The sequence below is a fragment of the Psammomys obesus genome, unplaced genomic scaffold (assembly GCF_907164565.1).
Source record: "Psammomys obesus unplaced genomic scaffold, mPsaObe1.curated_primary_1811, whole genome shotgun sequence".
Lineage (NCBI taxonomy): Eukaryota > Metazoa > Chordata > Mammalia > Rodentia > Muridae > Psammomys > Psammomys obesus.
Window position 1 is genome coordinate 7,091,855 of NW_026596149.1, and position 14,267 is coordinate 7,106,121.

Below are 14,267 nucleotides of genomic sequence, written 5' to 3' on the forward strand. Positions count from 1 at the left end.
ACACACACACACACACACACACACACACACACACACACACACACACGACAAGTGTTTTTTACAGGAATGTTGGGAATTCAAGCTAAGTTTCTCATGTTGGCAACCTTACCCTTCTTGCCATCTCCCCTAGAGTCAGACTTTAAAATACAAAACGTATTTTATCACCCTATCACCAAAGATAGGGGACTGGGGGCAGGGAATGGAGGACTTGTGTTTAATGGACATAAAGATTCAGTCTTGAAAGATGAGAAGGGCTTATAGACAGATGGTTGACAGTGACTGTAGCTTAGCAACACAAATGCATTTGATACCTCTGACCACTACACAAAATGGTTAAGGTTATAAAATTTATGTTAAGTGTATTTTACCACAATCGCAAACATCTCTAATGGATGTACAGTGCAATTGGAATACGATGGATTCTTCCCACCCTGGTCCACACTGTCTTCAAGAAATCCTCACTCCTATTTTTCTTCATTTGAGATGATCTGCCTTTCCTGCTTACTTAGGACCTGCCAGTCTGGCTTCCTGGGAATCTCATGCTCTCTCCACGCTGGCTTCTCTCCAGCCTCACCTCAGGCTCCCACTCTCTGTTCCTCTTCTAGGGGCTCTCTGCCACATCTGCTTTGGTGGAGTCTGGCTCCACGTTGTCACCCACTTCTTCCTCTTTGGTCCTTTCCCCACATTTCTTGTCTACCTGATTTGTGCCCTTCGCCCTTATGAGGATATCCTGCTGATTGAAATCCTGCTTATTTTCTTCTGTGTTTAACTGCTTGTCCTCTTCTTATTTCTTCATCTCACAAAACTGAACTTCAATGGCTTATTTTTTGTTTCCAGTATCTACAATACTGTTTCTAAATCTTGTGTATAAAATACAGGTAGGAATCTAGTGAATCTTGCGATATCCTCTCAGAATAAAAAACCTAAATAATTAAAATAAAATATAGAACAAATTAAATTGAAATTATCTATATCTCTTTTAAAATAATCCCATAGGTCTCCAACCTTCTTATAGAATTACATACAGTTATTCAAGAATATTTTTACAATGCAAGTACCTGTCTACTGATCCATTTTCCAATTGTGGAGTGCCTAAAACCTGACGGAAATCACTTATAACAACAATGTAGTTAGTGTTTTCCTTTTCTTTCTTTTTTTTGGGGGGGGCAGGGGGGTCAAGACAGGGTTCCTCTGTATAGCTCTGGCTGTCCTGTAACTCATTCTGTATACCAGGTTGGCCTCGAGCTCACAAAAATCTGCCTGCTTCTGCCTCCTGAGTACTGGTATTAAAGACACGTACCACTACCACCCCAGATATTTGTTTTCTTTAATGAGTGTTTGAAAGCCTTACTTACTTCTAGGTCTATTTTCTCCTTGTTATTTGTTGTAATTTTTTTTAAGTGTGTGGTAAAAAATAAACTAGAAATTTATTATTTAGAAAGTTCTTACCCCATGTACATTGGTGGGAAGGGTGACAAAAATACTTTCAGAAGAGGACATCAAGATTGTGACTTGTGAATTCAATCAACATCAGCAGAAAGCCTTGGGCAGAAGATGATAGACAAGGGACAAGATGAAGGAAGGCTGTTCCGCTTCTGGGGCTCTGGGAGGAAATGAGCAGATAGAGCTATTTGGCTACAAATTTGTTATCCCAGAAGAGGGAAGGGTGGCTCTGACTGGTTCAGGGGCTAAACAAGCTGAGGTTTCCTCTGTGACTTCAGAGAGCAGAGGCCACCGACAAGGATCCAGCACCGTGGTGGGCCTGGAAAGTGGGTCCAGAGAACACAGCCTCCAGCCACAGAACATCATCCTTATGCCTTAAAATTGAATGGAATTTTCCTTTCTAAGTTTGCTCTTCCTTGGAACCCACTGCTTTCCCCTTTCCTGTTTACTGTTTATCTCTCAAAGAATCGTAATGTCTATTTTGTCCCACCATTGTATTTTGGAAGCATTTTTTTAAAAGAATATTTTTATTTATGAATTCGCATACCTCTCTCTCTTCCTCCGCGCCACCCCCCACCCCCACCCCGTGCCTGAGAAAGCCAGAAGAGGCCTTCAGATTCCCTAAAGCTGGATGCTGGAAATTGAACTTGGGTTTTCTGCAAGAGCAACAAGCTTTTTTTTAATGAAAGGGCTTATTGGGGGGAAGGGAAGCAGAAAAGAGTTAGGGCCTGAGTGAGCCATGAGGGCAGAGACAAAGAGAGATAGGGGGACAGAGACAGGGGGAAGGGAGTGCCCTGACAGAGAAAGGAGGGAGAGTCAGCAAGAGAGGAGAGAGAGACAGAAAGAGAGAGGAAAGGAAGGAAGGAAGGAAGGGAGGGAGGGAGGGAGGGAGGGAGGGAGGGAGGAAGGAAGGAAGGAAGGAAGGAAGGAAGGAAGGAAGAAAGAAAAAATCAGAGTGGCAGACCTGTTATACCTGAAGTACCTGGCCCAGATGATGTCAAAGGACTTGTCAAGTTGTCAAGACACTAAAGGTCCCTAAGGGCAGGCCAGTTGAATTGCCTGCACAATGTAACATTCCTCTTTTGTTGTTTAATCTTAAAAAATGAGGAACTGGGGAAGGGCGGCGAGGCAGGAGTGAGGATGCAGCAAGCATTCTTATTTCATCTCTTTAGGCCCTGCAACCTACTTCTTGTCTGGTTTCATAGGGTCACTGACCCAGAACAAGTCCTTCCCCAACTTTTCCTCATAAAGTGTGAGGCACTTTGGAATGACGTATAGATGAGCTTTTGAACACAGAACTGATACTGGAAAGAATAAGACTTTTTGAGATGTTGGGATGGAAAAATGTGCCAGGAAAAATGTGAAGTTTCAGATTTCTAAGAATGGGAGGCTGTGGAGTTAAGTTTGTACCTCAGTTATAGTTGAGTCCCTATTTATAGCCCTCAAATAAAAATTATTTGAAAACAGTGTCCTTACTAAAGTAAAAAGTAAAGTAATTAAATTAAAATAAGATATCAGGCTAGATCTTAAGTCAATATGATAAGAACATTTTTTAGAAGCAGACATGCACAAAGGACTTCCTGGAGAGGAAAGACAGGAAGAATGTCATGTGACATGGAAATCAAGACTAGGGATTAGGAAGATGGCTGGTCACCAGTATATACTTCCAAATGGACATGGAACACATTCTTTCTTATGGCTCTTCAGAGGGAACCAACATGGCTAACTTTTCAACTTCAGACTCCTAAGTATCTAAAATTTTGAGATGACAAATTGTTATGTCACTAAGCTCATACACTTTGTTCTGCAAGTCTAGAATATTGCAGAGTAATTCTAGAATAATGGAATTTCAGCTAGAGTTAGCAGCAGCATCTCTGAATGTCTGCTTACAGCTAAACTATTAGGATGCCACTGTGGACGTACAACACAGAGGAAAAGAAAACTTGTGGGCATTGTGGCAGGTGAATATTGAAAAAGTACAAGCCCCTTGACTTTAACAGCCATGGTCATTGAATGGCCAATGAAAAGACTCTCCTAAGAGTTGAGCCCAGGCTGAGAAGACCAAGCTCAACCATAATGGGTTAAAACTTCCTGTTTGTGAAGCAAATTTGGCTCTGGGATTACTCATAGAGGAAGCTTCGTGGGTTGAGAGGTCAGATAATTACTTGGGAAATGATTCTCTGCTAAGAAACTTGTCAGATTCTCTTTTCCTTAAGTCATTAAATCAAAGTTTCCTGCCAGAAGGCTCTTTGGAATCTGGTCTTAACTACCCAAACAGAAGCACTCCTTCTCTACTAGCTTCTGAGTTGCTACTGAACGCCGAGTACTGCAGGAAAACATGGTGTTTTCATCTTTCAGACCCTGCGAAAGCTTCTCACTGACCTTGAAGCTGTTGATGAAGGCTTAACTAATTCACTCTTTTATCAGACTTGGTGTACCTGGTTTTATGTTGGTGTAAGTTTTCTAAAGTTTCAGTTATAAAGTTATAAAGCTGGTGACAGGGCTGCACATGAAGTCAATGGTATTGAATTGATGGTTGGAGTAGGTATTTACGTCAAAAAGGCCATTAAGATATAATATTCAGACATTAGAGAGATGACCAGCATCCCACGGAGACTTCAAAACTGCTTTAGCCCAGGAATCACAGGCCAAAGAGGACTGCTGGGATTCTGCAAACTGAAAAGCAAAGCAAAACAAAACAACAACAAAAACAGAACAGCTAGGGCCATGTCTGAGCCCAGTAGGGTGACATGACTACCTTCATGTGTCTGAAAAACTCTGGGAGAGATACAATGTGCTCAGAATGAGAGACCAAAAGATAAATTAGCAGCTATTATTAAGACCTGAAGTAGGTGGGTGGAGAAGTCCAGTAATGCCCTGAGGGGAAGGACCACCTTACTGCATTCTTTCCCCACCCACTAGAGATACAGTTGCTAGGAAACTGGCCCATCCCCCTAGGGAGGGACACCAGATCATTAATGGCCTGGGAACCTTCCTATAGCCAATTCAAAATGTAGCATTTTGACCAATAGATGCTTGCCAGGCAGGAATCGCCCCTGCCTTGGGCATGCTGGGATGGACCAGAATCTTTAAATCACCCAACTAACCTGGGCACGGGGCGCTCGGCTCCCACTGCGGCGGGGGGGGGGGGGGGGGCCAAGCTGCAGCTTGTAATTTACAATATAAAGAACCTCATGTATTTACAGCAGAGTCTGGTTATTCCTGGTCTTTTGGGGTTCGTGAACTGGGCAGAACAAGAGAAGTCACCCTGGACTGCTTGTATTTTTTACAATGAATAAATGTGCTTACAGAATGATAGAGAGGTGGTATTGAGGAGCCACTGGCAGAAATCCTGGCCATCGCCAAGCTCACTAATATATAAAGTGAGGCAAAGTCTCAGAAGAGGATTGGAGGGAAGCTGCAAAGTGGCAGGTTTTGTCTGGTAAGTAAGGAAGACCATTCTGCTAATTAACTCCACAGAAAACGCTAAGCTCCCTGTTTTAAAGAAAGAGAAAACTGAGCTCTGAGATTTCTTCCAGCCATCAAGTTGAATTTTAAGGAACAAAGCTGATGTTCAGAAACCTTTATTCAAAAGGGATGTTGCTGCTAGGCACTGAGTACTGGCTCACAACTTTAATCCCAGCACTTGAAAGGCAGAGGAAGGCAGATCTCTGTGAGTTCAAGGCCAGCCTGGTCTACAGAGCGAGTTCCAGGGTAGCTGGGGCTACACATACATAACATGTTCAGAAGTATGCATGGCACATGGGAAGTGATCAACCAACATTTGCTTGTGTTCTGCTATGATACTGCTACCATTACCATTGCCTAACACAAACCCAACAGTAAAATCTCAACAAACTAAAGTGTCACTCAAAATACGGCCTTTCAAACTTTATGCTGCCACAGATTTTTGATACATCACAGTTTGAAACAGCTGTGTTATAAAAAAGACTCAGGATTCCTGAAACACAGCTCTGGGTCCTGGGGCAATCTGGGAATACCACAAATCCTCCAGAGCTATTCGGTCCACAGTGAGCCAGCCAGCCCTCTGATCTTCCAGGAAAGGATCTCTTTTATGCATTGGCTTTTCTTTGTGCTATCTAGCCTCTCCCTAAGCCATATGAATGATAACAGGCAAGCAAGAAGGACTAACAATTGTACAAGAACGAGGAAGTGTTTAGGATGAGTGAAAGTTCAGTCCCTACTGTTGACTTAGTGTATGTCTTCAGCTCCATGACATGCTTCTTCTTTATAAAAGGAGAATTATAGCTACCTGGTCAATTTACAGAACTATCCAGTAGACCACAGAGAAAAGGAAACCCAAAGTGTGTAAATGCAAAAATAACTTCTGAGGTTGTCATGTTCAAATGCCAAAAAAAAAAAAAAAACAAAACCCTACAAAATTCTCCAAGTTCTAAAAGTACCACCATCAGCATCTACTTTTCTTCACGTTTATCATGATTTCTTCCATTTCTTAAGTTACTGTAAGGATTAAAGAAGTTCACATTCTAAATGGGGAACATCAGTTTATCTGGAGGTCACGGACACCGGTGTCTGTATAGAACCACTAGGCTAGCAACCTTAGAAGCACAATCTTAGGCTGTTTCATTTTGAAAAATCAATATTTTCATGATTAGGGTGAGCAAACATTGTTCTGGGTCATCATTTCTGGTGTACATTGCAAATGATTTCTCTAAGAGGTGACTTCCTGACTCACTATTCGCCTCCACGCTTATGGGATGCTTCTGTAGCCTTTTCTTGATAAGAACTTTGTTTTTTTTCTTCTGAATTCTTCCCTTTCCTTGAGATATTCCAGTTTGCATTCTTCATAGAAGGCTGGATCATTATAGTAAACAGTTAGACAGTCTTTCAATGCAGAATTGTCTTTCCAGAAATTTACTACCATAAGGTTTCCAGAGTCCTTGCTACATCTGCTAAAATCTTCAACTTGTTCAGAACACCTTTCTCTCGCCTTTTCTCTCATTATCTTTGAGAACAGAATATCTTTTTCAACATGTCTGAGACACTGGCCTTCAAGTTCAGTGCCATCTCGTAGAGTGAAGAAGAAGCAAGCCACTCCTTATGCTGTTTTTTAAAACAAAAGCCCCCAAGTGGAAACTAGATGGTCGCTGTTTGGTGCTCAAGAAAACTAAAGCTTAGAGAATATAAATAACTCACAGAACCCAGCATCAAAGCTGAGATTTGATTCTGTCTGCTCTTTCTTACCCCTGTTCATTGGACAGGTTCTTTACTAGCTCTCTGGTACCTCCTTCATGAGGGACTTTCCAGGATGCTCTCACACAGTCTCATCAGTGCCAAACCTATGAGCATACGGAACTGTGACACTCCATAGGAACAACTATCTACCTGGTTACTCTACAATAAATAATAAATTAAAACAGTAATGTTTGTGATCCCTACTATGTATATTAACAGGGTATTTTTTTAGCTATATTTATGTTGCAATTAAGGTTTAATACTCTGTACATGACTGCACTTGTATAAATAAAAATATAACTTTGAGGTTGTATGTCTCACCATGGTGCCTCACATGTTCAAATGACAAATGAGATCCTACAAGATATCGTGGGCAATTATATATGAAAACCACTGAAATCTACATCTTTGAGAGAAACATATTCTAATGCCCTTAAAGCAAACCATGCTTTACTTTAACCATACTTTACTTCAAAGTGAAAATGAAGAAAGAAAAAAATTCCCAAGACAGAAGAAACTGCACAGAGTTGGACAGCTCTGGGCTTACAGACCCCAGACCCATGACAAACTACCCATGTCTCTAGACAAAGCTTTCACTTTAAGTTTCTATTTCTCAGCAACACCTAACTTCACTGAGTTGCCACAAGGTCTAAATTTAGTTTTGCTGGGTGTGCAAAATGCCTGTAAGTTGTTTTAATGAACTCTTTTCTCTCTTTTATGACACTAGAAGATTACTACAAGATAGCGTTCATGAATGAGACATAAGGAAATAGTTGCAGAGCTCACTGAAATTCCAGATAAACCGACATCTCTGTAAAACCCTTGACAGCACCTGGGGCCAGCCTCACCCACATATAGAAACTAGGGTGTGGGAGAGAGTTCTCCGGAAGAAAGCACTGAAAGATGAAGTTGTGGCAACAAACCTGGACCCTTTGATGCAAGGACTTCTTGGAGCTGATGTATTAAATGAAGTTTCAGCAGATACCAAAGAGGTGAGCCTGCACTATGCACTAAAGATTGGGAACAAAGGGCTTCTCTTCTCTATCTCACCTGCCCTATAGGCCCGAGACCGTGTTCATCAGAGATAGTATAGAACAGTGTTTGGAATATGCATTCAGGTAGGCCAAAGTCCAAAGTCCAGTTCTATCCCTTGCTAGACTGACTTTAGGAAAGTTGCTAAGTTCTTCTGAGTATATCAGTTTTCTTTGGGGAATACTAATGGCACTCTCATTAAAATATCTGATTTTTGAGGTAAAGTACTTGTATGAGGTGGTTCAGAACTAAAAATAAAAACCAATGTATTACACAGGATCTGTGAAAAGGTCCTTATAGCTTAATACTCATTATTACTGATAATAAATTATATAGGAAAGTTTGCCATTTGAATAACATTTGGAACATAAAATGCTAGAGAAATGAACCAATGTAAAAACAAAAATCAGGAAAACCAAGAGACTTGGGTGGGGCCTCTGAGGCGAGCTATTGTCTGAAAGCTTACTTTCACTGTCATCTGGAACAGCCATTATCTCCTCAAAATCCTTTGCTCATCTAACAGTCTTGGACAGTCAAAGGAATTCGGGGTATATGCTTGTTCCACCTCTAAGACACCCCTTTGGTGACACTGACGGTCTAGCCAAAGTTGAAAAGTCTCAGACTCACATCAACCACAAAATGATTAACTTCTTAGAAGCCTTGCCCTTAGGGAACAGCGGCCTGTCAAGGCTCAGGGAGCCACCTCCGGTGTCAGCACCTATGGATTCCTTGGTGAACCACACCCTACTTCAGCTCTCTGTGTCAGCATCCTTCCAAAGATCACCACATTGCTGTCTGTATGGCTTTTGCATTTCTGCCCTAAATTATATCACAACTCAGCTCTTCCCTTTTCAAACTCATTTTATCATCTCACCTGTGAAGTAAAAGATCAGTAACAAAGAGAATTTAACTTATCAGGAAAATAAGGAAATCCCAGATGAGCGAGAGCCAGATCTGAAGATCTAAAGGGGGAAAACACAATAGTAACAGGGGTTGTTCTCTCAAAACTGACAGTTAATGGCAAAAGAGTAATATTGTTCTGTGTTTCCTTTTTTTTCTTTTGAGAGTCAGGATCTCGCTCTGTAGCCCAGGCTGACCTAGAACCCTAGGATCCTTCTACTTCAGCTTCCTGATTGCTGGGCTTGCAAGCGTATGCCACTAAACGTGGCAACATCAAACCTTGATCAAAGGTACTTCTACATTACCATACACATATTTTCTTTCTGCAATGGTTAATAGAACTTACCACCACCTAAAGCATTCTTTTGTGTTGTTGTTGTTTTGTTTTTAATCTTAGCAATCAAGTTGCCTAAAACATCTCAGTTAATGAATGGCCAAATTGTACCTTAGACCAACAAAGTGGAATGTAAACACTTAAAAAGAGATGCTACTTTCAGTTTGGCATAAAAGTGAAATTCTGCATTCTAATCTTGTGATTATGGTGTGTGTAGAGCAACACTCTGAAGAATTTGTACAGTTTAGAGTACTGAGAAATTACTGGCAATATTCAAGCCAACACACCTCGTTAACATATATAATTTGTTATTCAGAAAAAAATGATCATAGGAAATATAGATGATACCATAGCATCAACATATTAACATAAAAGATATGAAGGATATCACAACATCAATACATTTACAGAAGTTATGTATAATGTCATGATTAATCTTGTACAGGCTTGTGCTAAATTCACTTGCTTCACATACATGTACACATCATACTCACAGATGAAAACATGGCAAGGACTCCCGGCTAGTGCACTCTTTTACTTACCATCCTATAATTTTTTTGTACAGATGCCGTTTCTTGTATAAGACAACTTTTATGGGAACCCAGATCAAGAGACTCACTACAGCCACATAGGCAATGGAGCAGGAAACGATGAGCCAATAGTGCGTCCTGTCAGGTGAATGCTTTGTCCTCTGAGAGGCAGCTGCAAACTGTTCCATTATCACCAGGGTAGGGACAGAGAAGGCAGCAAACTCCAGCAGCTCAAAAACCAGCAGCTTGATTACTTTGCCAGAGGCCATCCTGAGAGGTGGCGAGCAGCAGCCAAGGACCTGGCACTCCCCTGTTGACTGTGAGCAGCATATGAACACATACTGGCATCAAGTTCCTTGTACTCGAATCACTAGCCAGTGGTTTTATTCTTTTATTGACCCTCATATGGTTCAATGATCTGAGTTAACAGTCATCATTCTCTTAAAGAGACAGAACCACTGTGGGAGTGAGCAGTAATTCCATTTACACGTGCCTATTACAAGTCAGATGAACTGTCAGGCAGGCAACACTGCTAAAAACAGAAGTTGGGTTGTGTTGTTGTTTTTTAATGTAACGTTTATGGCTAATTTTGGCACAGAATTCCTTCATATAATAGACAGCCCTTATTAGATAGGACCACTAGATTAATGTGATTCTAGACTTAAAAAGAATATATTTCATTTACTAGATTATGTCCATACTTCCAAGCTCCTGCTTTTATATATATAAGTAAACTCATGCAGGGAGGCACTCAAACTCCAAGCCTTTGTCTTCAAAACTACTCTTTATAATTCTTCAAAGTTCTGAAGAAGGGAGTTTGCACTTATTTTATCAACTTCTTAACCGGGATCCCTCCTGAAACAGTCTTCATTCATTATTCCATGTACTGGTGTGCAACAAAAATTTGCGCTATTTGTCATTCACTGATCTGGAAACTGTCACACTATTATGAGAAGCACGTTGCCAGGATTTGTAATTTCAGAGCTCTTTATCTTGTCTAAAAAAAAAAAAATCACATGAAATACATAAAATGGATTTTCGTCCATGAGGAATACTTCCTCCATAGAGCTTATTTGAGGCCCCATGGTTATCTTCTTCCTAGGTATTATGGTGTGAACATGAATGACAGGGCTCTTGCTCTGAAAGTGTTCATAGTCCAATAAGAGAGAACAAACCTATAAACAACAACAGAGCAAAGGCCAAAAGTATAAACTACATGACACAGTAAAGCTGAAGTGTAGGACAGCTTCGTCTTTGTGCCATGAGAAAGTGAAGGAAAGATAAAGGCTGACTAAGATGAATGAGGGGTGTGGGTGCCTCTGCAGACAGAAAACCACAGAAGTGAGGGAGCTGCAGGGCTAGCAGGGGCTAGAAGGTGATGCCAGCATCCTCCACTGAGTCCCCCCAAAGTAAATGTCCTTTATGTGTAGAGCAGTGACATGGAAAGCATTAGAAAAAGTGATGTTTTCTTTTTTGTTTTGTTTCTGTTTTGTTTTTTGAGACCGAGCTTCTTTGTGTAGCCTTGGCTGTCCTAGAACTAGCTCTATAGACCAGGCTGGCCTTGAACTCACAGGGAGTTCTTGCCTCTGCCTCTGAGTGCTGGGGCGAAAGGTGCGCACCACCACCACTACTGCTTGGCCTTAATGTTTTCTTTTTTAATTTATTTTCTAGTCTCTCTCTCTCTCCTTGTCCCTCCCTCGCTCCCTCTCTGTGCATGTGTGTGTTCAGGAGTACAGACAATTGTAGGCCACCTGATATGGGTGCTGGGAACTGAGCTTGGGTTCTCTGCAAGGGCAGTATTCTTAACCACCTAGCCATCCCTCCAGCAGTGACACTCCCTGTCCACACAGAGCCCGATACTACGTGAATAAATGTTGACTATATCGCTATCCACTGGATATCTAACATATGCAAATCTCTACAGTCCCAATGGGAAACAATGCAAACGCACAGTCAAACCTGGAAATCTTCATAAAATGTGCTGGATGAATCTAGGCTGGGGAGACATTATGCCCAATTCCTCCTCCACCCTCCTTTAGCCACATCTAGCTGGACAAGGGGGAATGGGTTGTAGACCACACAGAAACCTACCTAAGACCTGAAGTCCCCTTCGCCCATCAGGCTCTTTCTTTTGGGAGTGTGAACTAAGAAACATGGGGCGTACCCTGGCTTGTTTCTGTTACTACAATAAAGCACTAACAAAACTAACTTGTGGGGAGGGGTGTCTCATCTTACAGCTTACAGTCCACCATGAAAGGAAGTCAGGGCAGGAACTCAAGGCAGGGGTCTGGAGGAAGGAGCTGAAGCAGAGGCCATGGAGGAGTGCCACTTATTGGCTTGGACTCCCGGTTCATTTTCGGCTATGCTTTCTTATACTTCTCAAGGCCACTTGCCCGGAGATGACACCACCCACAGTGGGCCAGACCTTCTCTTATCAATCATTAATCAAAACGAGAACATGCCTTGTGGACTTGCCTGCCTGTGAGGAATAGAGGAAGCCCCGAGTGTATAGAGGCCTGAGTAAATGTGTTATTGGCATGGGCACGGGCATATCAAAGGCCTTATGCCTTGGATCCATAGGCAAAGCCTTCTCTCCCCTCCCCCAGGTGGGGCTCAGAGTGGCGAAGCACATCTGGTCCATGTGGATGCTGGGAGTGCGTGCAGAGAATGCCCACACACACACCCCACAACCCACGCCAGATGTTTAGAGCCTGAAGACTATTCCTCCACAGAAACTGCTCCTACCTTTAGTCAGCCACGTGCAGTAATCCCGCTGTTCAACTGTATACACTAAACACGGTGAGCTCCCTGGGTACCGTGATTTCTCCTTCTGAGATCCCAGGCTAACTGATTGCAGTTTTTCCATATCCTTGAGCCCACGTGTCGATCATTTTTTTTTATTCCCTGTCAGGTCAATCCCTGGCAGCCATATGGCTCAGTCCCTACAGGGTGATCTGATGAAAGCATTTTCTCAGTTGAGATTTCCTCTTCCTAGATGCCCCAGTTTGTCTCAAGTTGACAAGAAACAAACCAGCATCAGAAGAACTGGGTAAGGTAGAAAGGTCATGATTTTCAGTCAGAATTAGAGCAAGCTTAACTAACTGTATAAATTCAAACTATCCCGACACATTGTTAATATTTGATCACTGTGATGGCTCATTTGATCATCAATTTGACCTAGGAGGCAAACCTCTGGGCATAGCTATGTGAGATTGTCTTGCTGAGGTCAGCCTCTGGCCATGACTGTAATGGTGGGGTGGTTTGAATTTGTATGCACCCCACAGACTCATATTTGAATGCTTAGGGAGTGGCATTAGGAGGTGTGGCTTTGTTGCAGGAAGTGTGTCACTGGGGGTGGGGTTTGGGGTTTCAAATGCCCAACCAGGCCCAGTGGCTCTCTCTTACTGTTGCCTGTCAAACTAGATGTAGAACTCTCAGCTCCTTTTCCAGCATCACAGTGTCTGCCTGCACACTGCCATGATTGTAGGCCTGATAATAATGGACTAAACCTCCAAATCTGTAAAACAGCCCCAACTAAAGGTTTTCTTTTGTAAGAGTTTGCTGTGGTCATGACATCTCCTAACAGCACTAAAACCCTAAGATAAAGAGATGATCTCAGTTAGGCTCAACGAGGTGGGAAGGCCTGCCTGTGAGGTATGTATAGTGTCATCCCGGGTCCCAGACTGAACACGAAGGAGGGAGCCAGCTAACCACAAGCGGTCATCTCTCTCTGCTTCCTGATTGGGAATGGACTGTGACAACTGTCTCAAGCTCCTGCTGCTGTAACTTCCCTTCCATGATGGACCATATCCTCAAACCATGAGCCAAAATAATCCCTTCCTCCCGTAAGTTGCTTTGGTCAATATATTTTATCACAGCAACAGAGAAATTAGCTTAGACAGCTAAGACAGTAACTATGTGATGAATGAATAAATGAGCAGAGGCCAGGTGCAGAGGGAACAGAAGATTCAGTAAAAGGATGATGTTAATCCAGAGAGTAAAATGACTAGGAGAGACTGATAAGGAGTAAGCAGAACAAGAAACATACATCTTAGTGATGCCTCAACTGTTCATACAAACCCTTAGGAAAGAGAGTCATTGTTCTTTGTTTACATGTACATGTGTGCATGCAAACAAACTGAATGCACACACACACACACACACACACACACACACAGCTTGCTGCGAACATTAAGAAAAAGAGGTAAGGTTTAGGTGCGAGGGATAAATAACATTCAGAACTGACATGTGCAAAAGCTGATGGTTCAGAAGGAAAGACAACACCGAAGGAAATGTAGAAAGCGGAGGATGATTCTCTGAGCTGAGTCTGGACCTCTGCTGCTCCTGACTCAAAAGCATTAGCTCCTTACTGCTGTGGCATTTTCTTTGTGTGGGGCAATGGAGAGGCACCTCCTTTGAAAACTGTTGCTAAGAGTGTTTGTGTTCTACAGACAGAGCCGGAGGAGGTGGAAGAAGTGAGGTGCAGAGACTGTGATTAACACTAAAAGATGGGGACACAACCTCATCTTTGCTTTAAAATGTTGTAGTTTTAGATACTCACATATATTTAAAGTCAGAAAGATACCCATCAAACTAATAGTGTTAGTGCCTGGGACATGGGGAGAGCAATATACAAGGGAATTGAAAAAGAAATTCCACTAGTATCACGTCATCTAAATATTTCATAAACCTAAGGAGTTAGGAGAAAAATTTACAATAAGAAAAATATATTTAAAAATCACTACAATCGGGCTGGAGAGATGGCCCAACAATTAAGAGCTGTTCTTGTGGAGAACTCAGGTGTGATTCTC

The 14,267-nt window shown here is 42.1% G+C and overlaps 1 protein-coding gene and 1 pseudogene across 1 annotated transcript in view; both read right to left on the reverse strand.

Annotated features, from left to right (window-relative positions):
- The window catches only part of Tmem236 (transmembrane protein 236), a 39,331-nt gene extending 29,470 nt beyond the window's left edge, over positions 1 to 9,861 (reverse strand). Inside the window, exon 1 of the mRNA XM_055593693.1 lies at positions 9,469 to 9,861. Coding sequence (XP_055449668.1) covers positions 9,469 to 9,725 — 257 coding nt within the window. The 5' untranslated portion in view covers positions 9,726 to 9,861. The remainder of the gene's footprint in view (positions 1 to 9,468) is intronic.
- LOC129666569 (COX assembly mitochondrial protein homolog) lies at positions 6,039 to 6,460 on the reverse strand (annotated as a pseudogene).
- Positions 9,862 to 14,267: the final 4,406 nt, after the last annotated feature.